Below are 26,895 nucleotides of genomic sequence, written 5' to 3'. Positions count from 1 at the left end.
ATGTATGTATGTAAGGATGGATGATGATGATTAACAATGTTCGTATACCACTTTTCAATCAAAAGTTCACAAACTGGTATGTATATCTGTACATACGTGTGTGTGTGTACACATACATACATAATGTTACATATGTATGCATACGTATGTACAGATATACATACGTATATATGTGTGTGTGTGTGTATATATAACGTTACATATGTATGTATACGTATGTACAGATATACATACGTATATACATGAACTTTTGGTTGAAAAGTGGTACATATATGTATGTATGTCTATGTATGCATGTATGTACATGTGTGTGTACATACATACATGTGCCATGCATGTGTGTGTATGTACATGCATGTGGTGCGCGTTCCACCTGACATCTGCTGCACTGCATCCCGCGTCACGACGAGGCGGTCCTTCCCAGGCAGCCCCGTCCAGAGCGGCTGCAGTTCCTTTCGGAGCCGCGGGGGGCGGCAGGCGGAGCCAAAGGTCCACTCTAGGCGGGAACGCAAGGCCGTGACGACTGCCCGGGGGGCGTGTTCCCGGGCCACCGGAAGTAGCGGCGAGAGCCTCACGTGTGCTGCTTCGCGGGGCTCTGGCTGAGCGCCCTCCCGGGTCATGGCGGAGAGGATCGAGCAGCGCATCGAGGACCGGGTCCCCGAGCTCGAGCAGCTGGAGAGGGTCGGGCTCTTCACCCGTAGGGAGATCAGGTGAGCGGAGCCGGGCTGGGCTCTCCTCTCCTGCCGGTGTCCGTGGAGGGACTGAGCCCCATCCTGCCCTCGCTTCCCTGGGAGGAAGCCTCATTGACTCTCATGGGACTTACTTCTGAGTAGACAGGCACAGGATGGGACTCTGAGGCTGCAGTCCTCGCCACGCTTTCCTGGGAGGAAGCCCCACTGAGTAGAATGGGGCTTACTTCTGAGTAGACCTGCACAAGAGTGCAGTGTTAGGGAACGCGGTTCTTCATTGTGGAGAGAGGAAAGCGATCAGCAAGGCTGGTTCTGATTGCATTTGTGAGCAGAGTAGAAACTGTGTATAAAATAAAGCTCATCCAAAGGCTCCTAATGCACCTTTTGTTCTACCAGTCTTTTTTGTAGCATGGCAGCCTGAACATGTTGTATGCATTACATCAGGACAGTGGTTGAATTTTAGATTGACTTCAGTGTTTCTCAACATACAGTGGTACTTGGGGTGGTGTCTGGCGGTACTCAGGGACCCCTGGACACCTTCTGCCCAGCAGGGACACCAGGAACATAATGCAACAAATAGTGGTCAGAGGCTCCAAAGCATGCTTTTCCGCACTTGGAAAAGTCTTTCTGCCCATCCTGATCCTCTTAATGGTGTTTATCATGTTGTATCTGGCCTCCCAACCCAGAAGTTACTCATGATATCACCAGTTACTTTGGTGGTACTTCAAATAGGTGAACCATGCAAAGTGGTTTGTCAAAGGTCAAACATTTAGAAACTAGATCTAGATGAACACAGAGAAGAAGGTGAACATGAATACTTCTAAATACTATTACTTGTATTTAGATTCTTTACATCTGTGCACAAATACTAGCGTACTTCTGAATTTCTAAAAGAAATACTTGTCTTTCTATGTGTTGCTGTGGTTGAATGTGTGTCTATATCTTGGCACTATCAAAGGTCACATTAAAAAACACACTGTGTCAGATGTACCCTTTGCAAAATGTTATTCTGCCTGTGTATTGTATGGGTCAGGAACCATGGAAAGATCCAGTGTTTCCATTTCTGCAGGGCAGTTATTAAGAAGACCTCAGCCCTTGAATATAAAATACAACGGAGAGCACTTCATAAGGAAGATTTTCTCAGTTATATTCAGGTAGGTTTTTTAAATGGATTTATTTTTTGCATGTTTGTGATATTTTCAAAGTTATTATGTTTCCTCATAATAATAATAATAGGTATCTATATACTGCTTTTCTTGGTCATCAGATTTCTCCTCAGAAAGGTGGTATTTACATGCTTTCTGTTTTGTTTCTCTTGTAACAACGTAATTCAAGAAAGTTCTGCTTTGTACCTACTGCACAGTCAGGTGTGGCAAGAGTTCTAGATTCTGCTCTTGGCTCTCTTGCAGTCAGCCTTTGAAAGTAGTTGAAACAAATCATTTGGATCCCAGTTGTATGGATACTTCAAACTGTGCATCCTTTTACTGCAGCAAATTTCTCCATAATTTTTAATGCATTTATTTGAACGTGGAGGGTTTGCTTTAAGACAAAATATTCAGCAGCCTGTGTTGTTGAAATTGCACTGCAATGCCATCAAGTAGAAAGCAGGGTGGCTGAGGTGCATTGTACTAGGTACACATAAGAAAAAGAAAATGCTTAGTGAATATATCTGAGTAGCTAGGTATCCTCTTAGCAAGCCATATCGTATGTTTAAGTGTTGCACATCACATAAGGAGAAAAATAACTCGGTTTTGACAATTATACCAGCTTGTAACTTCCTGCTTCTTTGTGAGCAATGAAAATTAATAAATATAGCAAACCTGTTTGTGATAAAATAAGCTGTGGGTTTTATCTGATAATATGTAGTATTTTAGTGCTATTTTAAATTACTACTGGTTTAATTAATGCCATGTCGGATTTTTTGAGTCATTAATCTTTACATCATAGGCAGGCTGCCTTAATTGTAGTTCTCCTTGTTTTTACAAATATATATAGATGACTTTGCTGTGCTACCTACTCAAATTTGATAATCCTCTAGATCAGTGTTTCTCAAACTGTGGGTTGTGACCCACTAGGTGGGTCACGAGCCAATTTCAGGTGGGTCCCCATTCATTTCAATAGACTTAATGCTACCACATTCTTTTAACAATGATAGTAAATGGGACTTACTGCTGGGTAAGTGTGGGTAGGAATGCAGCCTAGGGTTGTTAAAAATTTTCCTGCTTGATGGAAATCACTTCTAGTTATGACAGCACTTCCGGTGGGTCCTGACAGATTCTCATTCTAAAAAGTGGGTCCCAGTGCTAAAAGTTTGCGAACCACTGCTGAAATGTATTTTTGACCTTGTATATATTTTTCCTTCTTTTAGTATGAGATCAATCTGTTGGAACTAATTAAGAAAAGACGAACAGTAAGTTTATGAGCAACTAAGAAATTGAAGAAATGTTAAGGGAATTTTCATGGACTGTAAAGCTGGTAATTGTATTTTTTTACTCTCCTTAGCGCATTGGCTATTTATTTAAGAAAGATGAGATTGAGTACTCCATTGTGCAGAGAATACATGGTATCTTCAAACGTGCCACAACAAAATGGAAAGTAAGCATATTTTTTTCTATAGATCTTGGCATTTTCTTGAGTAGCATATTCAAGAAACAAAATAAATGGAAATCTTAATCTATACTTTGTATCTGATTTATGCAGTTAGAATTGGTCTGTGATTCAGGCTGCCATCCTATACAAAGGGACCTAGAAGCAAGTTCCTCTGAATTCAGTGGGGCCTAGAATTGCATTGTTAGTTACTGAGAAAAAGTACCTTGCTTCATTAATAAAGTTAGTGCAAGTGCCTCCTGCAATACCTCTGTGATACTACCTCCCTTATTTCCTTAAATCCTTTCTTCTCCTTAAATCCTTATTTCTTCTTAAATCCTTTCTTCTCCTTAAATCCTTTCTTAAAACTTAACTTTTTTTGTGAAGTCCAGTTACCTTGTCTCCATACTACACTGTAACTAATCTTAAGTAATAATTACTAATAGTTAATAGTTATTAATCTTGAAAATTAATTGCATATTTTCCCTGCATCCACTTCCCTCCCCTTGCTTTCTTGTCCCCTTGTGTCTTTTTAGATTGTAAACTCTTGGAATAGGGACTAGTCTGGTTTTTTTCACTTTTATTTTGTGTAAAGAACCATGCACACAGATTGCTTTTTAAAAATTGGTGCACATACTTTCACATAAAATACAAAATACAATGATTTTTTTTTTAAGAGAAAGACTAGTGTACTAAAACTTCAACAGATAAAAATACTGGAATTCACAAGTAATGCTGTATAACAGCAGTGAAATAATAAGAGCTCTGTATGGTTAGTATGATCAGTATTGAGAATAGCTTAACCTTGGGGGCAGGGATCCTCCCCAGCAAGGAGCTAGATCTCTCCCCTGGCTGTAATATGACCTGTCTTCTCATGCACATTGCCAAGGAGTGCCTTCCCCCCCCCAGCACTTAATTAGGGGGATGTCCCAGCATTCAATGAGAATATTTCAGTAGAAGGCAGAAGTGGCTGGGGTTTCCTCTCATTTAGCACTGATATAAACCCTGATCAGTTAGAAGAGGACTTTGAGAATGGTGTTGCCTTTTGCTTGGATAGGGTACCTCTTGAACTTCCCTCCTACTTTGCTTTTGACAACATGCCTCGCCCCCCCCCCCCCCGGGGCAACGTGAGAATGCTTCAGAGGCATCACAGAAATTTCTCAGACATTTTCTCATTTCATGTGGGTATCTGGTTGGTGAAGTGATGCTGCAGAGAAGTGATAATGGTTAAGAAATCAGTAACGCTGCACAGAAGATTTATAAGGGTATGGGGTTTTCCTGTCCTTTTTGTTGATTCCTGGACCATGTCTTTCTGTTCTTTTTGCTCCAATTAATACTACATTTCTTGTATCCTTGCAAAATTCTCGTATTGTACAGTCTGCAGGATTTATGAACCATTTTTGCCATAAATGTGTTGCATGTACTTGATGACTGAGTTCACCTGGCCCCATGTAGCTTTTATCAGTTATCTAGATTCTAGATGGCTGAAACTTAGGAAAGATAGGGGGAGAACTTGGGACTAAGAAGAACTTGTAGAGAGATGTTGCTTTATTAAGAATTCCTTCCCTTTATAAACTCACCTGAGCAACTTCCTTTTGTTTGGGTTTGCTTTGTGGGCTGAGGTTAAGACTAGGAATTTTAATACCCATTATCTTTTTGTACGTGTTTAGTTTACTGTTTAATAGGATTTTTAAAGTGTTATTTGTTCCACATCACTAAACTGGGGTGGTCTTTAAATTCAGACTATAAATGGAGTAGAGTGCATAAGAGAAAAGTGCGCTGTAAAGCCACTTGCTGTATGTTATCCAGTCATTAAGAACTTGCATTTTTCCAGATTTTCAAAACATTGTATTGAAATGCTTATTCTTGATTCTGGAGAACAGGGCAGTCAGTGCCTTTTTGATAAAGCGATGCTCCTTTACGTCCCGGATTCCTCTCTTGAATCTACCATGTGGAAGCTAGGTTTGTCTCATACCTAGAGGTGTTTGTTTCCATTGAGTAAGATAGGATTACAGCCTAAGTCTGAACCTAATGGGCTTATTTCTGAGTAAAATAAAACCATTTTCAAGCACCTCTACTCATACCTTGCTCCTGATGTTTTTGCTACTTGTTATTAGAAAGGATTATTGTTGGGTGAGCAGTTCAGAAGATGATGCATGTGTTCTCAACTGTTCCTTTTTCTCTTTGTTTCATCAAAATAGGATGACGTTCAGCTGTGGTTGTCTCATGTTGCATTTTGCAAAAAATGGGTGAGTGTTTGGGAATCACCCTATTTTCTCCATTTGTGCTGTGGTTGCAATGAGCTGATAGTCAAGGAACTTTAATTCAAGTGATCCACTGAACAAGATCTTAGCATTTGGTGATATTTGATAGAACCTTATTGAAACGACTGGACTTTTGTTTAAAACCCACTTTTATTTTATTTCTGTTTTATTTTCTTATAACTCACTGATACTGGTGCACTGTAAATTGATTTCTTTTGCTTATTTATAGCCCTGTGTAATGAAGTTTACTGCAGCAAGTTTGTGATATCCACAGTGGTGGGCTTCTGAAATAACTGAGTGGGGAGAGAGGAGGCAAGACAAGAGAGGAGGTTTTGGGTCAAAATGCATGCTCATTTTTGTGATGGAAAAGTTAGTGCAAAGTGATTTTTCATTTTACTTTTTGTGCAACAAGGTGGTCTTAGGTGATTGTCTTTTTATATAGTTCTCTACCCTGGTAAGACTACAAGTTAGCCCCAGCATTACTGTTTGAGATGAGGTTTTTTCATTATCTGGAAACAAAGCAATTGTGTCAAATGGCTATGTGAGCCTGGCCTTTATGTCTTTTCAGTGTAGAAGAAAAGGTGATTTGAGCTTTCCTTTTGACTAAAGATGGTGTTGACCTAACTTGTTCCTGGGGATCCTTTGCAGTCTCCATGCTATTGGTTTTATCTCTCTATCTACCCAACCACTCTCTATTCCTGTTTTGATGAGTGCAGATACTAAAAATACAGCTTGCACTGCAAGTATATACAAGTTGAGACTAATTATTTGCCTAGGTTCCTTCCAAGCACTTCCAAGCATGAATAAAAAAAACTATAGCAAATCAATTTAAAAAACAAAGTTTCTTTGCTCTAGTGATTGAAAAACAGCCTTGCTGACCTTTTGACTCTATGATAAGAGTCATTAAGAAGAAAATCCATCAGCACTTCACTCAGCTCCTCCCTTCAATGCAAAATGATCACGTTTCTTTCACATGCTGGGGGAAGGGAGAGGTCTGCAGGAGAGAGAAGGATTGGTGGATTGTTAGCCTGCTGCCCTCTCTGTCTCTCTCTCTCATTAAGGAGGCTGTTGTTACTGTTCAGTTTTTAAAACTGATTTTAAAGGGATGCATTTTTCCCCTTCTCCAGGGATCAGCACATTCTTTCTCATTTGCAGGAGCCATTTGTGTTGAGTCAAATCCGTGTATAAAAAATCCGTGTATAAATAGGCTGGACCTGTATGTCTCTTTTACTACTAACCAATTTCTGCCCAGCCCACAGTTGTATGCATTTCATCCCTGTTACATATATGCGGTGTTGGGCAGAAATGGCTTAACTCTCCTTTTAAAAATCAGTGGCACACCCAAGGTCTGTAATGGAGATCTGTTTCAAGTTGAAAGTGTCCATTCACATTGTAGAGTGAATGATGTTTTTTATTTTCTAATAGAACAAGAAAGTACAGCTGAGTAAGGTGTTTTCCTCCATGTTGGCACTTCATCCAAACAAACCAGGTAACATAATGAACTCTTGCTTGTAACCAAACTGTGCAGAGTATACTGTATATAGGACATACTAGCAGCTGGCAAATTGATCAGTAGTCTTTTAAGATCTTGGTGGGATGTGCTGACAGCCTCACGTTTAGCTTTCCTGTCCTGACTGATGTGAATTGTTTGATGTAGCAGGTTAGCTTGATGTGTTAAGTGCCTCACAAGAGGGTGCCTCACAGTTATGGAAAAATGGGTTCCTGGTTAACATTGTACAATAGATCAACCATATCTTGCCTAAAACTAGGAAAACTATTCTTCTGAAAGAGTGGTTCAGCCTGTCTGATGGTGAGTTAGTGGAGCACTTTCCACTCCACTGAAATCCAGCTATTTCACCAGCAAGTCAGAGTTTTTTTTTGTCTGAGTAACCATAGTCAAAATTTGACCTTTTGAGAATCTGCTACTAAATATATAGTGCATCTTTAGAACTGTCTGTGACAGATTTACAAATCGGTTGATTGCGTTTTAATGTCAGCTAGTTGTTTGAAGACATGTGACAGACATATTTGAGAGCCTTGTCCAGTTGTGGGTTCTGAGCATGCCATTGCTGCATATTTTTAAGCATGTATGTGAATGCATTTCAAAAGTGAAAGAAGAGATGTGGCTGAAACACACATTCCTGTCTGGTGTATGTGGTGTGTGAATTGGCCAAAACTCAGGTAGCAGTGTTGGTCAAGTAGAAACAAAAAGTAAGCAGAACAAAACATGGGTGTTGAAAATTGGATTAACCTCTTGGTTACTGTTTGGTTTTGTAATAGCCATATTAAATACCTTTGTGTCTTTCTGCTGTAGCATTGTGGATTATGGCTGCAAAATGGGAAATGGAGGACCGCCTGTCATCTGAATGCGCTCGGCAGTTGTTCCTTCGAGCATTACGTTTCCATCCAGAGTGTCCCAAACTTTACCAAGAGGTAACATGTGGTTTTCCTGCTTGTATGTTTTTGTTTAGCAGTGTGCAGTTGACTCATTCTAGCTAAAGCCTACTTGTTCATTTGCAGTTTGTTTATTAACTGAAGAACAGAACATCACTTGCTCTTTCCATCCTTGCTGGTATTCAAATATAGCTGAGTATATTTTTGTGCTTGCATTTATACAGTTGCAAACTGATAATTTGAGGCCATTTGCATCTTCAAGGCTGTAGTTTCAATATAGAATGTGTCCTTGGTATCTGTGGAATTTGTTCCAAGACCCCCCCCCCCATACCAAAATCTACATATGCTTGATGGGAGCTTGATTGTGCTGATGCCACAATAACTTACTTTGATGTTGTTCCAGGCACACAGCCTACTCCATGGGCTTCCCCTCCTCCTAATGCCTCTCAGAAGCAACTAGAAGCCAATTCCAGTTCACATCAGCAACTTCTGGTCATATCTGAGAGGTGTTCTGATGCCAATAAAGTGGGCCTTAGGCCTCCCCTGTGCCTCAGAACATCTCCCTGACACAACCTGAGGTCACAGGCACAAACCTGAATCAGCTTCTGGTTGCATCCAAGAGGTATTCAGAAGCCAGTGAAGGTGAATGGAGTAGACCACGAGTCTCCCCACACCTAGAACACCTCCCAGACACAAGCCGGAAGTGGCTTCTGGTCACATCCTGGAGGCCTTCTGAGGTGCAGGGATGCATCCCTGGGTGGTGAAATCTGCAGATGCCAAGCCCATGGATGAGGGCCCACTGTAGTAGGCTTTCAGTCTGAGCTTTTCAGTCTGTCAGTCGCCAAAGGTTTTGTGACCTGATGTGCATGGAGAACGGCAGTTGCTGGTTACCCAAATATGCTGGTTAAGAAAATTTTCACATGACTTACAAGCTGACCCCCCCCCCCAGAAAGAACTACCTTACTTACCTGACCAGGCTCCCTATGTGTTGCTTCTCTGCCCTTCCTCTCTCACAAGGGCCCCCTAGGAATGGAGAAGTTCCACTTCCTTCTTCAGGAATGCCTCATGAGCAATGCAGTGGAATGTCTGTGTTCCTTCGGGACTTTGTGAAGAAGGAAGGAGAGTGGAGAGGGAGAAGGAGCCTTGTCAGGTAGGGCAGAGAGGTGTCTTGAGAGCTTGCTTAACTGATGCTTTGTTAAGCAGCACACTTTTTAACTGGCAATAGGGAAAGATTTCAATAAACTATATTTGCAGCTTAACGAAGGACCAGAGAACATTGTTTTTATTGTATTTTAGCTGAATATGAAATAATGGTGTTTGTACTTTTCAGTCTATAATCATGACTTTTTGGGGGAGGAGCGGTAAGCATTTAACTGGGTAAAGGTTTTAACAATTTTAAGAACAGCTGTGAGAGCCAAAACCATCCCCCCATGGTATAGGTAGACAAAAATTCTGTGACTGCTTGGGCTGGTGCAAGTGTAAAGATAAGAACACTTACTGTAGCTAAGTCTCCTAGTCATGGCTAGGGCTACAGATTCTCTGTTTTTAATTGCAACTAAAGTGTTAATAATCACATCAGTGTTAACCATGACTGAGGCTGATCCAGAGCTTGAATGATGTGTTCTGTGTGATTTAGATGTTCTGTCCAAAATATCTCCCCCTTTGCTTTCCATTTTTCTGAAGTATTTTAGAATGGAGCTGATGCATGCTGAAAAGCAAAGGAAAGAGAAGAAAGAATTGGAGCAAGCAAAGATAGAGTTGGTAAGAAATTACAGGTCTTTGTAGTGGAAAAGCTCTGTGTGTGTGGAAGAAGCAGTTTCACTTAGATAGTTGGAAGCCCAATCCAGTCTACTCAGAAATCAGTCCCATTATAGTCAATGGGGCTTACTCCCAGGAAAGTGTGGATAGGATTGCAGCCTAAGTTGAAATATTTGCTTTTGTTTTAGGATACAGCAATAATATCCTATTTGTATGGGAGCTTCACACCATCCGTTTCTGTATACTGTAGTGAAAATAAATGCATCAGTCCAAGCCATTCTACTCTGATGTTCAGGAAGGGCTTGAAGAAGGACAGCATTCAAGTTGCTGGCAGGATCTCCTACACAATAGCATTGTTTTGTACCTGCATTAACACTACACCAAGAGCAGGAACATCTTGTAGATGCCCTGTGAAGGGTTCTAGGAATTCATATGGCTGTTCTAAAGAATGGAAGTACATTGCATTTATTCATTCTTTCAGTGATCACATGGGGAGGTGGAGAGCTTTTTATTACGTTTTTGAAATGTAGGTGTTCACTTTATCGTCACCACCCATCCCATCAATCTCTTTTGCCTCTCCCTGGCTCTGACTACCAAAAATCACTTGACTAGAGGGATCATACCACTTGGTCACAAAATACTGGAGGCCTAGGCCCGTACATCTTTCAGAAGCAGTATGTTGTCACAACAAAAGCAGTCACTTATGCTTTTTTTCTGCCTTGGGGTTAATTACTAGCTTTGCATTGTAATCTGCTTCTCTCTAGAGGAGGTGAAGGTACATATAATCCTGTTATCCAAGGGTCTATGTAGTTCCACAAGAAGAGCCTACACCGGTTTTTTTAATGTTGTGGAAATGTGCTGTATCTTCAATTGTATGAAGAGTATTCCCCTGACACTGGAGATAATGGGGCTCCCCCGTCTCATGCAGAGTCCGTAATGTGCATTGGACCTCTGTGGAGGTTCAGATTACAGCAGTGGTATTCAAACTGGGGCGTCGTGACGCCCCAGCCTGTGGGTCCTGGCCTCTGCCCCCTTAAGGGGCGGGGGCAGCCAGGAGACAGGGGGCAGGCAGTGGCATGGGATCACGCTGCTCAGGGGGGCTGCAGGGGCTTGAGTGCACTTGCCCAAGCCTCCTGCAGCCTCCCTCGGGTGCGGGGAGCCCTGGGCAACCTTCGGCAGGGCTCCCAGGTCAGGAAAAGTAAAAGCGGAGCAATCGCACCCCGCTCCACAAAACCGGAAGCGGAGCACAATCGCTCCGCTTTCCCTTCTGACTGGCCTGCAGGGACTGGGGTGCGCTCACCAGTCCCTGCAGCAGCCATCCCTGTGTGCAGGGAGCCCTGTGCAAGCGCCTGCAGGGCTCCCCAGGTCAGGGAAAGGGAGAGTGGGGAGATTGCTCCACTCTCCCTTTCCCTGACTTGGGGCGCCCTGCAGGCGCTCGCGCAGGGCTCCCCACACACAGGGACAGCTGCTGCAGGGACTGGTGAGTGCATCCCAGTCCCTGCAGCCCCCTGAGCAACGTGATCCTGGGGATTGCGTTGCTGCCTTCCCCCTGCCCCTGCTGCCTCCCCCCCACCCCCGCCAAGACTTATTGCGGGTTTCAAACTCCTGGAGAGTTTGAAACCCGCAATAAGTCTTGGCGGGGGTGGGGGGGAGGAGAGTTTGAAAACCGCAGGATTACAGTGTTGTTTGAGGAAGGAAAAGGTCTGGTTGTGTGCTGTAAATGCTTTCACATTTCTCTAAGTTCTAGTAAGTGAATACGTAATTGTAAGAGCACTTTGTAATTTTAGAGCGAATTCAGTTATTCTGAGGACATACTTAATGGCGAACTGGCTCGAATAGTGCTCAAAGAGGCCATTCAAAAAATCAAAGGTATGCTAATCTTTTTCTTCTTTAAGACCTTATTTTTTGAAAATCTGCAGTGTGTTTCGTAGTATTTTTCAGCTACCAGAGTTGTTCAGCTATCTTGGGAAAATGATATTCAGTCTACTGAATACAGTACTGAAATACTGTTGTATTGAGCATTCTGTGCTCAGTGCCTGAGGCAGAATTCCGGGCTAGATGAAACAATTGTCTATGACCTCATGTACTGAAAACCCAGGTGTAGGAAAGCAAATGTTCAGTCCAAGGCATTGGACTAATCTGACACATTAGATAAGCCTGCCTGAAATAAAATTTGGATAGTTTTCTGGAGGGGGGGGGGGATGATAGAGGTTTGCTATTAAATGGACTGGTTTGGTACAGACAAGCTTTAAATAGTTGACAGTGCCTGTACCCAATTCAGCATCTGAGATGATGCCAAATCCTGCTCCCCCTTCCTGTTGCTAAATTCTGCTGCTGTCCTCGATACCTGCTTCTTCTAAATTGGTGGCTAGGGTGATCACTCCCAGCATGCACCTCTTCAGATTGTTTAGAAGCAGAGGGCTCAGGAGAGGGGATAAGTCCCCCCCTTCTCATTTGCTCTCCAAGACAGTGAGCAAGAAAAGGATATGAGGCAGGTGCAGCAGAGTACACTGCCTTCCAATGCCTGCTGCTCAAAGAAAGTAGTATGGTTGGCCCTGTGACTGGGTTGTCTCTGTGCTCAGTATCTGCCATTAATGTCTTTCTTCCAGGTGCAGAATTTTTTCTGTCGCTGCTGTCAATCGCAAAACTTTTTGATTTCACACAAGACCTTCAAAAAGAAATTCTGGAATAGTAAGTTGGGGTTGGGCAGAGGAAGTCTTACAGATTGTGAGATTTTCATCAGACTCCATTGTAGCCACATTTCCTCTCTCCCCTAATTTTTTCTGATAGACCAATTTTAAGGTCTAGAGAAGGTTAATACTTTTCTGTTGGTATTATTTACTGTAGATACTTGCCTATAGTACTAAAATTTTTGCCAAGTAATCAAGCTCCAATTATCATTTCACCTTATCTCAGAGGGCAGCAGAGGGCAGAGCTTTTCAGCTCTGAAAAGTTTCCTTTCTTGCTCAAGCAGGCTCATTAGAAACAGTGCAGAGATCATTAGTTTCTATAGTAACTTTCCTGGGAAATTCTAGCCAAAGTTAACCTTTTATTCTCCTCTGTTCCATTTTGCAAATGCTGTTGCAGCTGTGTTCTGTTTTAGCAGAGATCTGCTTTTTTCAACACGGGGATGGGATCCTCCTTTCCATTTGAAGCAAAGTCCTAGGCTACAATTCAATGCACCATTACTTAAGAACAGGGGTGCCCAAAGCCTAGCCCTGGGGCCACTTGCGGCCCTCAGAGACTGCCAGTCCTGCCTGCAGAGAGCCCCCAGTCTCTAATGAGCCTCTGGAGACTTGCTGGAGCCCATGCTGTGGGAACACACTGTGGGACGAGGGTTCCCTCCACTGCCTGGTGTTTCATATCTGTGATGCAGCAGCGGCAGTGAAGGAAAGGTCAGCCTTGCTTTGTGCAAGACCTTTTATAGGCCTTGAGCTACTGCAAGACCTTCATTCACTCATATAAGTTCCATCTCTAATTCATTTATGTAAATTTATTCAAATTTTAAATGTAAATTAATTCCTGCTTTTTCCTTGGCCCCTGACACACTGTCAGAGAGATGATGTGGCCCTTCTGCCAAAATGTTTGGACACCCCTGCTTAAGAATAACACCCATGGAAAGCAGTGGGTCTGCTTCTGAGTATAAAGGGTTGCAAATGTATGCAGCTGCATCTCTCTGCTGTGAATTGAACTGCACACTCCCAGTTATGTGTTATGGGTTGTATGTTGTACATAGAGCTTCTGGCTTAACACACCAGACACCTTAAAGGTGGATTTGCTTCATGGTTCTCCTGCAGTGGTTCCCAACCTTCTTGACTTGCATATCCTTTGGCAGCCCATTTCCATAAATTGTACCCTTCATATTAGCAAAACGTTTGTAATTAATAATACAAGCCCTCATCTCCTCTATATGAAAGCCCAGACTTCATGTATTCATCACAGTGTTTTCTCTTTTTATCTGTTTGAAGAACAGAAGACTCTGCCTTTGCACTGTTTTGCACCAGAAGTGTGCTGAGAAATTCTGGGTGATTGATCACTTTCCATATTATGTTTCAGCTTTTTTACTGTGCTGGTTTTCAATCACTGGTTCATACATGAATTGATGACCAAAAATTAGCTATTGGAGGGGCTTTCACAGCCAACTAGCTACCTCCCTTCCTGCCTTGCTTATCCTTGCAAGGCATTCTGGAGCATGACCGCCTTTTTCTACCATTATTCCATTCTTTTTCAAGTACCCCTAAAGGTCCTGTTGAGTGCCCTTGGGAGTACATGAATACCAGGTTGGGAACCACTGTTCCACTGGTATGTTGTTTATAGTGCATGGATAGTGTTTACAAAAAGGTGGTGAAGACCAGAATTTAAAAAGAATAAAAATGTATCTTATGATCTTTTACTATGTTTTTAACAAATTAGAGGCTGTACAGTTCTTAGGTAACAATTAGTGGTAATTTATTTTTCAGGATCTGGCCTCGGGTAAAATCAGTCAAAACTATAGTCAGACACCCCCCTGAGTTTAACCCCTGACTTATCCGAGGGTCATAGAAACTTCCATGATTTTTTGCTCAAAACCTGCCCTTGACTTATCTGTGAGATCAACTTATAGGCGGGTGTCTGCAGTAATTGGCTTCAGTGGTTGTGGCCTCACTTCTTCCCCTGCCCCCAAGATTTTTTTCCCCATTTCAGGGTTTCTTCTGAGCAGAGAGTTTGGTTGTCAGTGGTGCCTATTTTGTTGTGCACAGATTCTAGGTTCAATCGCTGGCATTTCCAAGTAGGGCTGGCAGAGACCCCTGAACCTGAAACCCTGGAGAGTTATTACCAGTCATCATAGGCAATACTAAGCTACTTGACCAATGGTCTGATCTAGTGTAAGGCAGATTCATATGTTGGGATATGTTCAGAAGAGTTCAACACTGAAAAGCAAGTGATTTTTTTAAAGATTAAGCTAAGCTGGATCAGTTGCTTGAATAGGAGACAGAGAGACTTATGCCACTAGCGTATCTCTGCAGAGGAGTGGAGTGGAGTTAACTACAATTACAATTCTGGCCCCTTTGCCACTTGGGGCCAGGACTGCAAAATGCCCCCCCCCCCCCCAGTTTTGGAAAAAACCAGAAGTGATGTTTTTGGCCTCTTGAGTCCCAGAGAGGCCACATGTGTCCTCCCCAAATCCCAGTAGGCCTGAGGCCTCCAGAAGGCTTAAAAAGGTCATGTCCAGTTTTTGGCTGAAAGGCCTGCTGGGGGTTGGAGAGGCCATACACGACCTCTATGGTGCACCAAAGGCCCTCTAGGGCCTTTTAAAAGGGCCTTAAGTTTTTAAAAAAAGGTATTCCAGTGGTTAGTTGGGGAAAAAACTTTGAGAAACCTGCAAGAGCTAGGAAAAGTGCAAGAAGCCGGCAGCCAGGATGATGATAGCACTATGAAGGGAAATATCTGGAGACATCGAAGTTCCATGAGATTTTTCTCATGGAATGTTTTTTTAAAAAATTGAAAAATGGGATTTGTGTTCAGTCTACCTACATAAACTGCCTTGAGTCTATGAGAGAGGTGGTATATAAATACCTGAATAAATAGCATAATAGCATGTGCTTGGTAGTTTGCAGGCAGAGCATGCCAATGAACCTCTTATGTGGGACTACATGGCCCGGCAGGAGCTGGTTATAGACTCTCTACCAGTATCAGAACATGGCTCTAAACAGTCAAAGGCTTTGGAGGTGGCCCGCAAAGAAGAACGGTGCTACGCGGTATTTGATGAGGCTGTGAAAGCTCTTCCTACAGGTTAGAAATTTTGCCTGAATATTTAAATGTTGATTTTCCTCTTTCCTCAGTTATTCCTGTAGTAGATTTGAAGATTTTTACAGACTTCTGAATATTTTATGAAACTTGGAACTTGACAGCTATACAGGCAGCAGGTTTTTTTTTCTACCAGTATTTTATTCAGGTTGTCTGTCTATCTACACGTGCTTGTTACCTAGCTTTCCAGTGAGAACAGTAGCAATTTTCTTGTGCAAAAATATTCAATACTGAATTGAGTTCAACTTAACCGCTGTTTTAAGGAGGGTTGGAGGCTCAATTTGTACAGTGGGCCCTTGGTATCTGTAGCGTATCTGTTCCAGAACCTACTATGCATACCAAATTCTGCAGATAATTAAATCTGCAGTTGGGCCTCAGAGGTCCCACCCAGGTGCAACTGGATGTCACCAGCACAAACTGGAAGTGTCTTCGGACATGTCCAGGAGGTCCTTTGAGACCCTCCACCCGTGGGCTCAGCATCCGCAGATACTGAAATCTATGGATGCTAAGCCCAAGGCCCACTGTATATTTAGGCCTAGTTCTAACAGCAGATGAAGTGCTAAAGCTTTGTTTGGTCTCTACTGGTGCAGACATGATTGAATATTGCTACACATAGAATATTCCTCCTTGAAATCCAGTTTTCTAACTTTGCCATCTACATGATATGCTAGTTTTCTGTATGTGTGAGCCGTCATTGTCATGTACAGTCTGAAATAAAACAGTTGAAAACAGCTTTTCTGTCTCCTCTGGTGTGGTGGAGAAACAGGCCAGAATTTTGACAAGTGGCGACTGCTGCCTTCAAAGTAGGGCTTGCCTGTGTCTTCCTGTGGTTCAGAACATTTGCCTGCCCTGTGCCTTTCACAGCTTCACCTCATCATCATCCCTGTTACTTCTCAGCTATTCACACTGCACAATTTGTACAGAGTCAGTTAGCATGCTTAATACAGAACTACATTCCTTCTTCTCCTATTTCCAAAAGATTGTGTACCACCTGCTTCTTGTTCTCTCTTATGGCCAGCGAGGAGGAGCATGAGATGGGGAGAATGTCTTCCTATCTGTGTCTTGTACAGTTCTTTTGGCATGTTCAAAAACTGGTCTCTTTGAAGGGCATCCAGACTAGTCTTCTGCTGTCAGGAGCTTTCTCTGGGACTGAAACTCTCCTTTTGTTCATGAAGGAGGCTTTAGTTTGCAGAAGGCACTTGTGACAGCAAAAGCAGTAGTTGGGATGCCATCTGCTAAGTTGTTTTGCATGCTTTGTGATTGCTGGGATGAAAGACATCCTCGGAATTCACATGTTCATGGTCCTGGCAATAAGGACAGAGGCTTTCTGTTGGATCTCTTGGAAATGATTGTCTCTTTAATTTATTGATTTGACAGACTGCTTAGTAGTTTGGCTCTTGTTTTCCTGTCTTTGAAGAAGCAGGTGTTTGCTGTAGTCATGGTTTTTTCAGAAAGAGTAACTGTCAATTTTTGTCTGACTTTTACCCTACAGAGGATATGTGGAAATGTTATGTCACTCTTTGCCTGGAGAGGTTTAACCGGAAGACCAACAGTGAGGAGTTAAGGCAGAAGGTACATTCTTGACACTTTGTTCTAATTCTGACTTATTTAATCTCTTTCAGAGGAACTTCATTACAAAACTTTCTGTTTGAAGGCAAAAATGCAGCTTGCAAGAAGTCTAAAAACACTTTATTCCTTAAATTCTAGAATAGTTTGACTAGGCCTGAATCTGTTTTCACTCGTGGTCCCTTGTACAAAAGGAAGTAAATATAAGTGAAGGTCCTGATATTCATGTTTCTTTGAATCAAAATAATTCTGATTCGTCAAAATCTGTTTTTATGACTATCTGTGGCCTCACTAACTCACTTCTTTGATTTGCCTTTACCTTCCAGCCACTTACAATGCTACAGCATTAAAAAAAACAAACACATTTTTCTTGGGAGATTTGTAAAGTTGGCTCCTGATGCTTCTAGCTTGGCTTACAAAATGGCCGCCTCACCTGCAGGGCAAAGTTGATTAAAAGCTGTATGTGACATCCAGGCCTATGGTGGAAGAAAATGGATAGTCTTTAAAACAGGATATCAAGCATTTGTGAACAACTTTAGTGTGGCTTATGCTGTCATTGGGCAAATGCATGTTCCCCCCCCCCATACATCTTCTGTAAAGTGCCAGATACAAAGTTTTACCAGGCGCTGTCTTCCAACTTTCAAGGGTTCACATCAAAACTTTGAGATTGAAAAATGTGCTTTAAGAAAAAAAAAAAAAAAGAAACTGGGTCAGATAGAAATCTAATGAATTTGTTAATCTTTACAGTGGCTGTGAAATTTTTCAGTTTGTAGTGTAATTGTGGAAATAGTTTTGTAAAGATCAGCTGTTGATTATTTTACGGAAGTTAAGTATTCCTGCCACTGGAAGATTTTGGCTTTTCAGAAGTGCTGTTTGATTTATTTAGCAGTCTTTCTCTTATCCCTTTTGTCTTGTTAGAGGCTGGAAAGGACCTTGAGCATCTTCAGTCGAGCGCATGAATCTCAGTTGCTGTTGCATTCTCTCTATAAACAATGGGTAAGGATGCTGACTGTTCCAAGGGGCCTGCTTGTGCCTTGTGCTTTTAAAAGCTGCTCATCACATAAAACAAGATTGTTGGATGCATCTCTAAGCAAACACATTTTGTCTTCAAATGCATCTCTTCAGCTTCAGCTCTTATTGGAGCTTGACCTCCAAGAAAAGGCCAAAGAGATAGCAGCAGCAGCAACCCAACGGTTCAATCATTTGGTGGAAATATGGGAAATGAGACTGCAGTTGCTAATCAAGCTGAACAGTGACAGTGTGGCCTCTTGTTTCCAAGAAGCTTTCAAAGTTATTAAAGCCAAGGTAAGCAGCTATAGTCTTTTGGTGCGTGCGTGTATATATGAAGTGGGTTTTGTAAGCTTTCTCTACATGTGTTGGCAACAACCTTTAGTGCTACTTGCCTGGGTTTAGTACATGGTTCCACAACTTTGGTTGCTACCCTCACCATAATGAGTGGGCTGGTACCCTTTGGTGAGAGGGACAAGCTTTGGTTATGTTCAGCACCAGGGCTGGCCTAGCCATGAGGTCAAAGGAAGTGGTAGCTTCAAGCTCAGATATAATGGGTGGTGCCCATCTCTTTCTGCCTACTTGCCTCTGCTGCTTCTCCACCTTGGATTGGAAAAGGAAGAGGGGATGAAGAAATGGGGAGGGGAGGAGAGTGCTGAGTTAGAACATTGGTGCATGGGAGGAGCAGAGAGTAGCACATCATCAGGTGGGGGGCAAGCATTTGGCATGCCACCTAGAAGGTCTTGGGCTGGCTCTGCTCAGCAGAGGCAGCCTAGACACCTCTGTTGAGTGCAGCCAAGCCTTGTGCTTTCCTCTCCTGCTTCAGAGTAGGTGAGGGGAGCTTGTGGGGAGGGGGGAAATTGGGGCTGCTATATAAAGATTGCCACCGTTGTAGCTTGGTGAGAAAAGCTAGTCCACAGTTGTGGAATGAAGAAGAAATAATCATAATCCAAAGAATGATACACAATTGTGATGCCATATCCCAGTGCTACTGCAGATGCACATCCTTCACTGCTTGCCCTTAAGAGGCAGGAAAACAGTCAACACAACTCCAGTATCACTGTTTCCTGCTTGGGTTCTGTTGGTGTATTCCAAATCCCTCTATTTCTTCCTTGAAAACCTTTTGTATTCTGGATCAGAGGGCTCCAGCAACTTGATTAGTCTGGTCCCCTCCAGCAGGAGAGAGAGAGGCTCATTAATTCTGACTAACCTCTTATTCTCTTGCCCCACTTTGATCTTCCTGGTGGCTTTTAAAATTCTGCTACGTAGTTGCCCGTAGTTGCTTTCCATATTGCAATACAGAACACTCAATGCTGGTGATAGTATGTATATGTGCATATGCACACATATGTTCAGTGTGGTTCCTTAGTGTATTCCTGCCCTGATTTTTTCATTGCTATCATTTTTCATCTCTGTAGGACTGTTTGCCTTTATGGATTGCATGGGTAGAATGGAGTGAGAAAGTGAATAGCCAGGTTGAAACTGAAGCTCTCTATCAGGTACTGTACATGCATCTCATAACTTCCAGATAATCAGTTAAACCAGGGGTGTCAAACTTGTTTCATACCAAGGGCCAAACAGCGTTCATCATGCCTGCTGAGAGACAGAAGTGATGTCATTAGGTAGAAAGTGATGTCATTATTCAAGATATGGGAGAGCCAGTTTTCCTTTGGACTGCTCTTACAGCAATAACATCTCAGCACTGTTCAGCAGCTGAGAGCCTGAGGGCCGGATGAAAAGCTTCTGCAGGCCACATCCGGCCCCTGGGCTTTATGTTTGACACCCCTGGATTAGACTGTCTTTTCTTCCCTAGGGCTCAGCACTCTGGCACTGCAGTCAAAAGACATGTTAAGCCTTGACGGAAACCAACTGATTGCCCAGTCCTTTGCTCCTACTCTTTTCACCCTCTTCTAAAACAGAGTTGTTTCTCTTCTACTCTTCCACCCCCACCCCCCAAAAGAAAACTTCTCCACATTGCTGGAGTTTTCAATTCATTCATGACTTGCTAACTGCTCCAGTTGGTGGCCAAGTAGGCAGTTGGAATCATTTACTAGTCAGCAGCATTGCTGATGCATACTTTGGGGATGTATTTCTCATGGAGAAATGGATTCTACAAAGAACTGGATTTGTGCTCAGGACCTACCCAAAACCCCTCAGGTGGGTCAGGACCCACCTAAAATGCTCTGGACTGGTCCAAGACCCAACAGGTGCATCAGGACCTACCTGAAATGCTCACGTCTGGTGAGTTCTGACCCACCACCTGGGTTTGGGTGGGTCCTGAGCATTTCTGGTGGGCCTTGGCCCACCTTGTGGGTCGGGCTCAGGACCAAACCTGGTGGGTCCCGGGCCACATGGTGGGTCTTGGGGGGTGCTGAGCATTTCTGGTGGGTTCAGGCCATTATGGTGGGTCTCAGGTGGGCCCTGAGCATTTCTGGCAGATCCCGACCCACCAGGTAGGTCTTGGGTGGCCCTTAGGGTTTCTGGTAGGTCCTGGCCCACCTTGTGGGTCTCGGGCGGGCCCTGAGCACTTCTGGTGGGTCCTGGCCCACCTGGTGGGTCTCAGGTGGGTCGTGAGCGCTTCAGGTGCGTCCCGACCCACCTGGTGGATCTCAGGCGGGTGCTGAGCCTTCCAGACAGGTCCCAGCCCACCTGATGGGTTCAGGGTGGGTCCTGAAATTTTTGAGGGGGGGGGTCTTGGCCCACCTGGTGGGACTTGGGCTTGTCCTGAGCATTTCAGGCGGGTCCTGGCTGGCCTAGTGAGCCTTGGGCGGGTCCTGAGCATTTCAGGTGGGTCCCAGCTTTCCTCGTGGGTCTTGGGCAGATCCCGAGCATTTATGGTGGGTCCCTGCCCACCTATTGGGTCTCAGAATGGGTCCCGAGCATTTGTGGTGGGTCCTGGCCCATCTGGTAGGTCTTGGGCAGGTCCTGAACATTTGTGGTGGGTCCTGGCCCACCTGGTAGGTCTTGGTTGGGTCCTGAACATTTCAGGTAGGTCCTGGAGCACCTGGTGGGTCTCAGGTGTATTCTGAGCATTCTGGTGGGTCCCACCCCACCTGGGCCAGAAGTAATGTCATTAGGCAGAAAGTGATTCAAAATATGGGAGAGTAAATTTTCATATGGGCTGCCCTTGCAGCAGTAACATCTCAGCACTGCTCAGCTACTGAGAGCCTGGGAACTGGATAAAAAACTTTCACTGGCCACATCTGGTTTCTGGGCCTTATGTTTGACACCCCTGATTTAAATGAATGTTCTGGAAGTGTTTTGCTAAGGTGGAGTAAATTAGAGTTCTTCAATCAGGATGCAAATTTCCAATCACAGAGTCAGATTTGTGTTGAAGTTGAAATATCCCAGGGTGAAAACCAGTAGGCCTGTGGTATTCAATCTGTCCCACCTCCCTAGTGAGGCATGGCTAGCCTCCAGGGGCTGAGCTGCACTGCTGCCTGCTGACTTGCTGCTTTTCTACAGCTGTGAACGAGGTGGGTGGGGCAGTGTGAGGTGGGGAGGGCATGTGAAACAGGGTGGGGGGAGGTGGGAGAGAAGGCTGGCTGGGCAGTGGCAGAGGTGTTACATCTCATCAGCACAGGGCACCCTCCTGGCAGGCTTCAAACTGGGAGGGAAGAGTAAGTACAAGCAGCTCAGTGCTTTCCTCTGCTTGGGAAGGAAGGAGCCAGCCTTCTCTTAGTGGGGGGGGGGGTGTCCAAATGCACCAACCTGCATTCCTCCGTCTTGCCGGGGGAGGAATAGGGGTGAATCTGCATGTTGGGGTGTATATGTGTGAGCATGCCCCCATCTACTTTAAGTGTGAGTTGTAATCTTGCTCTGTGTGGCTGCAATTCTTTCCTGGCCCATTTGACTCAAATGGGACTTCCTTCTGAGTAGACCTACATAGGCTTGTGGTCTGTGTCAGGTTAACCAAGGATCCTCACCTTTCTCTTTTTCCTCTCCTTTCAAAAAGAAAAAAAACACTCTTGATGGCTTTGTCTCCAAAAATTGATTAAAAAATAAAAATACCAGTTCCTTTTCAGCCATCCCCCTTTATCTTCCTGCCTCCTTTGGGGGGGGGGGGGGTACTCTGTTGGCTGCTATTGTAAGACAAAAGGCACAATCCTAGCTAGGTCTACTCAGAAGTAAGTCCTATTGTGTTCAATGGGACTTACTCCCAGGAAAGTGCGGTTAGGATTGCAGCCAAACAGTCTCTAGGTCTCAGTTTGCATCAGTTTGCAGTTAGCAGATACACACAAAACAAAGACTTCCCCTCCCCCAGCACATTCATCACTACCCCCCTCCCTTTCCGAAACCCTCCAGGTGTGCTGCTAACAAACTCAGGGCACAATCCTACCCTGGTCTACTCAGAAGTAAGTCCTATTTTGTTCAATGGGGCTTAGTCTCTGGTAAGTGTGGTTAGGATTGCAGCCTCAGAGTGCTGGCAGCCTTGTTTCTAGTGTATAATTATAATACCTTCATCCCCATTTGGGGGGGGGGTAACTGAGGAGCTGTGGCTACAAGGATCAGGGGAGCTGCCAGCCGGAAAAGTTCGAGAACCACTGCAGTAGGCCATTGGGACACTCTTGCTGAACTTAAATCAGAATGCACAGACCACTTATGCTCTAATACAGAGGTATAACAAATGCCCAAAGGTTTCATAGATATTTTCTAAATATGTTTAAAGATTATCTGTGTTTTAATTTGCAGAGATCCTTACTTGCTACATCTCCTGCTGACTCCATAATCATGAAAGAAAAGTACCTTGACTGGGCCTACAGGACAAGTGGCTATAAGAAAGCAAAGAAAGTCTTTACTAGGTTAGAAAACCTCCATTGTGAAACAAACCAAAATCATTTATCTCTTTACCCCATCTCCCAAACTGTTCTCAGAAAACCTGCATTCCTCACACACTTTCTTCTGTCCTAGCTTGCACGAAAACCACCCATTTTCACTTGAATTCTTCAAGAAGATGATTCAAATAGAAAAGGAGCAAGTAAGTGTTAAATATGTCTTAGGGATGACTCATGTTCTGTTGTGTACTGTATCTTTAGAGGCATGTTCAGTTGTGAAATTCCTAGAGGAAGTGGATGCTGATATACTTGTGCGAGTCCGTATATATAGATTTGAGAATGATATAGCGAGATAGCAGAGAATGAGGTTATGGTGAGGGGAGACTGACAGGGAAGATGCACAGGGGAGGCAGTCGCTGAAGCAAGTGAGACTGACTTGAGAGTGAGCGGGTGGGGTGGGGGTGGTGGAGAGTGACACCCTTCATTTCTTATTGACCAGGACTGCTACAGCTTCTTCTCTCTCTTACTGTCCTCTTACTTTCATGAAGATGGTTCTGTCTAACACAACTACTGAACTGTTCATATTCGGGCCATGGGGCAAATGAATTGTAACTGAAATAATCTTTGGTTGTACAATGGAAACTTTTCAGCACATCTGGTTTATTTTTGTCTTTTTTATTTTTAGGAATCTTGTAAAATGTTCAATATCCGAGAATATTATGAACGTGCTTTGAGAGAGTTTGGCACCACAGATCCCGGTAAGAAACTTTTCTCAAAAGTGTGGTTGGAGGTCTTTTTTTTTTCCTTTGCATTTATGGTCATAAGTCCCCCCCGTCCCCCCAAAACCCCAAAACTTTATTTAATGGATTTTACTGGAGATTGCCTTGAAATTCTGTTTGGGCTAGGGTAACCACATACACATTTTTAAAATGATTCAGATAAAGATGAGTTGTTGGTATGTGTTCCATCACACTTTAGGTGACCTTTCCCTGAATTTCCTCTTCCCAACTCCTTGAACCTGTGTAAACCTTAGGTGAACATAAAGTTGGCTAGGGGACTGTAACAGCCATAGGGCATAATCCTAACCCACTTTCCAGCACCAACATAAGGGTAATGCAACTTCAGGGTAAGGGAACAAACATTGCCATACCTTGAGGAGGTCTCTGTGACTGCCCCCCAACTGCAGGATGCAGCACATGCCCCACTGGCACAGCTAAGCCTGTGCTGGAAAGTTGGTTAGGATTGCGCCCATCGTCATCCAGATGACAATCCAGTGGGGAGGGGGGATGGAGATAGGGTATCTTCTCAGTGATAAGCTGGCGATTTGTGTCTAGTGAATATGACCCAAGGTGGTACACAATAAATTACCCTTCTCTCTCAGTCTTTGTCTAAAATCCTATTCTCCCCCATTTTCCTTCTCCAATAAATAACATGCAATGCTTGTCATAGAATTTATTCCGTTTAGCGTCAGAATCTCAAAGTGAGAGCTGGTTGCTCAGGGAGGCATGATTTCTTTCTCCTACAGTGCCTGCATTTTCTCCTATCCTGCCCCTGCCAAAATCAATTTACCAGTCTTCTTGGTGAATGGAGGCAGCACGTTTGCTCTTTATGGGGGATAGCTGTCCCTCTTTCAGGAAAGAGAATGTAGAAGTCTGAAATTTCTTTTTTCATCTTCCTTGAAACAAGAAACCAAGAATAGGGAACAGGTACAACTTGTTGTTTCTGATCTTCAGGAAAACAAGAACATATTTCTGCACAGAAGGGAAAATGTCATCCTAAACGTTTTTCCATTTGATTTGGGGAGTTTTTGTTGGAAAATGAAGACAGGGAAAGCATTTTGGAAGGAAGTCACCAGTACAGGCAGCCTTCTTGGTTAGGGGAAAAATCATTGAGGGAAAGTGTAGAAATTCAGAGATTGACAAACCACTGCTGGTGTATCCACCTCTACTTTTCCATAACAGAGTACCTAATCTTCCAACAGATCAATCACATGTATTGCAGCTGTTGCTAAATTTTAGTCCTTGGGCTAGATTTATAAAAAGCACATTATTGTTGCAGAATCCAGGACCATGCACTCTTGGAGCACTTTCATTATCACAATATAGCTAAACCTTCTTTTCCCTTTTCAAGATCTTTGGCTGGAATACATCAGAATGGAACTGAATCATTCTCAAGGCAAACCTGAGAACTGTGGCAGTATTCACTGGAGAGCTATGAAAACATTGCAAGGAGAACAAGTGGAAGCTTTTATTTCAAAGTATACATTGCTACAAACTGGGCACCTATGAGAAAAATGTTGTAAAGGTGCGCCTCAGAAGATGGACATTGTGTGGTTTTGCAAACATTTTTTCTTTTTTTTGTATTTTTTTTCCCCCAAAAGCAAATATGTATATACATATACATTTCTGGGTCATAAGTGTGTATGTTGCTGACTTTCTGGATCATATTTTAACTAGAGTTCATGCTTTATGCACTCAATGGTTTGAACAAAAAGACCTTCTTAAGGACATGGGGTCTGGGTGAGGGGTAGGTTGTTCACACTGATGAGCCCCTAACATTAAAGAATACAGGCAGGAATTTTGATGCATTTAATTACTAGTTAATTACATTAACTACTTTGTTGGTTATAAGGATTATCACTGGTCTTTCTAGCTACAGTCAGTTCTCAGTAACCATGGATTTGCTACCCATTTGTTTATCTGTGGGAGCAAGATTTCCACCTACCTCTCTGTATGCTTTCTGTGGAATTCAGAAGGTCTTCCTGGCAGTGACAGCCATCCTGAAGCTATTCACAGACACCCTTTAAAAGTTTCTGCTGGCGTCATTCTGAATGCAGCAGACATCTTCAGAATGACGCCAGCGAGTAGCATGGAGCCATGTAAAATGACTTTCAGAAGCTTCAAAATACCAGCAGGGAACTATCCACACTATTTTGAAGCTTCACATGGCCATTTTAAGGGCTTTGCACTACTTGTAGACACCATCCTGAGGGTCTCCATTGCCACCTGAAGGTGTCCTGCTAGCAGGTAATTTAGCAGTGGGTCTCCTTCTGGCACCTCTCCCTAACTCCACTGATCCCATAAGATCAATGACTCCCTATCCACTGATTTGGTTTCCTCCTGGGTTTTCCAGGAACCTAACCCTAGTGGATAAGAAGAACTTATTGTATTTAGTATTTTACAAATATATTCCTTGCTAATAGCCTCATAATGGCTTGTGACGGATCTCTAAGACATCTCTAGAACTGAAAAGAACTTGAATTAGAGCTCACAATTTTTACTTTACTGAGCCTCTCCTCCAGTGGTAATTCCAGATCAAGCTGTAGTGCAATAAATTGACTGTTGTCTCTCTTGTGTGAGATTCAGCTTACTTCCCTGGAAGAAATATATTCAGATGCCAAGCTGGTGGATCTCCAAGCTAAATAATGAATATCCCAATCTTGTGCATGTCTACTCAGAAGTTAGTTCCATTTACTTCAAGGAGACTTATTCCCAGGAAAATATGCCAGTTGCCCTCGTCTTGCATGAGGGTTGTGTACCAGAGTTGGCATATAAATGTTAAAATCACATATACACAAATTATGTTGAAAATCCCTTATGTCTGGAAAATGTATACTGTCTCTTTAAAAATTGAGAGAGGTGGGAACTAAGGGAACACCAGCTTCATTTGATTGCGGGTTCATGCCCAGGTATGCATTTAGTAAGTGGAACTGCCTTCACTCTTTAAACTGTTGCTTTCCTCTGAGTGTTTGGATTTTTTTGTTGCTGATTACATGTAGTTGAATTTGTGCAAGTTAACTGCCTATGACAAGGGCAACTTTATAGGATTTGTAGCCTTAGTAAATCATCATCAACTGCAGAGATTTTGTAAGTTGGAGGGTATGGGACCGCAATTTGGGAACAGCCTTCATTTTGGTTCTAACTAGTCTTGCTTAGGCATCAGTGATGGTACCTGAGAAAAAGTCTCATCACCAGGTTGCATTTCAAAGGGTGAGAAATGTTCCATCAAATATTCAATCCACATGCTATGCAGAGCTTTATAAGTTCAAACTAACTGGAAAGCTTTTAG

General features: G+C 43.3%; 1 protein-coding gene across 2 annotated transcripts; it reads left to right on the top strand.

The window, feature by feature from the left end:
* Positions 1-565: 565 nt before the first annotated feature.
* On the top strand, positions 566-26,895 carry UTP6 (UTP6 small subunit processome component). Of its 2 annotated transcripts, none has more exons than XM_066614603.1 (19): positions 566-710; positions 1,764-1,843; positions 3,058-3,099; positions 3,192-3,284; positions 5,477-5,524; positions 6,965-7,028; positions 7,854-7,972; positions 9,617-9,694; positions 11,479-11,560; positions 12,301-12,382; positions 15,282-15,463; positions 16,971-17,050; positions 17,963-18,040; positions 18,170-18,349; positions 19,471-19,551; positions 22,745-22,854; positions 22,964-23,030; positions 23,513-23,585; positions 24,958-26,895. In XM_066614603.1, the coding sequence occupies exons 6-19, from the start codon at positions 7,001-7,003 to the stop codon at positions 25,113-25,115; spliced, it is 1,398 nt and encodes a 465-aa protein (XP_066470700.1). In that variant the 5' UTR covers positions 566-710; positions 1,764-1,843; positions 3,058-3,099; positions 3,192-3,284; positions 5,477-5,524; positions 6,965-7,000; the 3' UTR covers positions 25,116-26,895. The 2 variants fall into 2 exon arrangements, with proteins under 2 accessions (XP_066470700.1, XP_066470699.1); XM_066614602.1 differs by having other exon boundaries at positions 1,759-1,843.

This window comes from Tiliqua scincoides, chromosome 2 (genome assembly GCF_035046505.1).
Source record: "Tiliqua scincoides isolate rTilSci1 chromosome 2, rTilSci1.hap2, whole genome shotgun sequence".
Classification (NCBI taxonomy): Eukaryota; Metazoa; Chordata; class Lepidosauria; order Squamata; family Scincidae; genus Tiliqua; species Tiliqua scincoides.
Note: the sequence above shows the minus strand (reverse complement) of the source record. Positions and strands in the feature narration are given on the sequence as shown.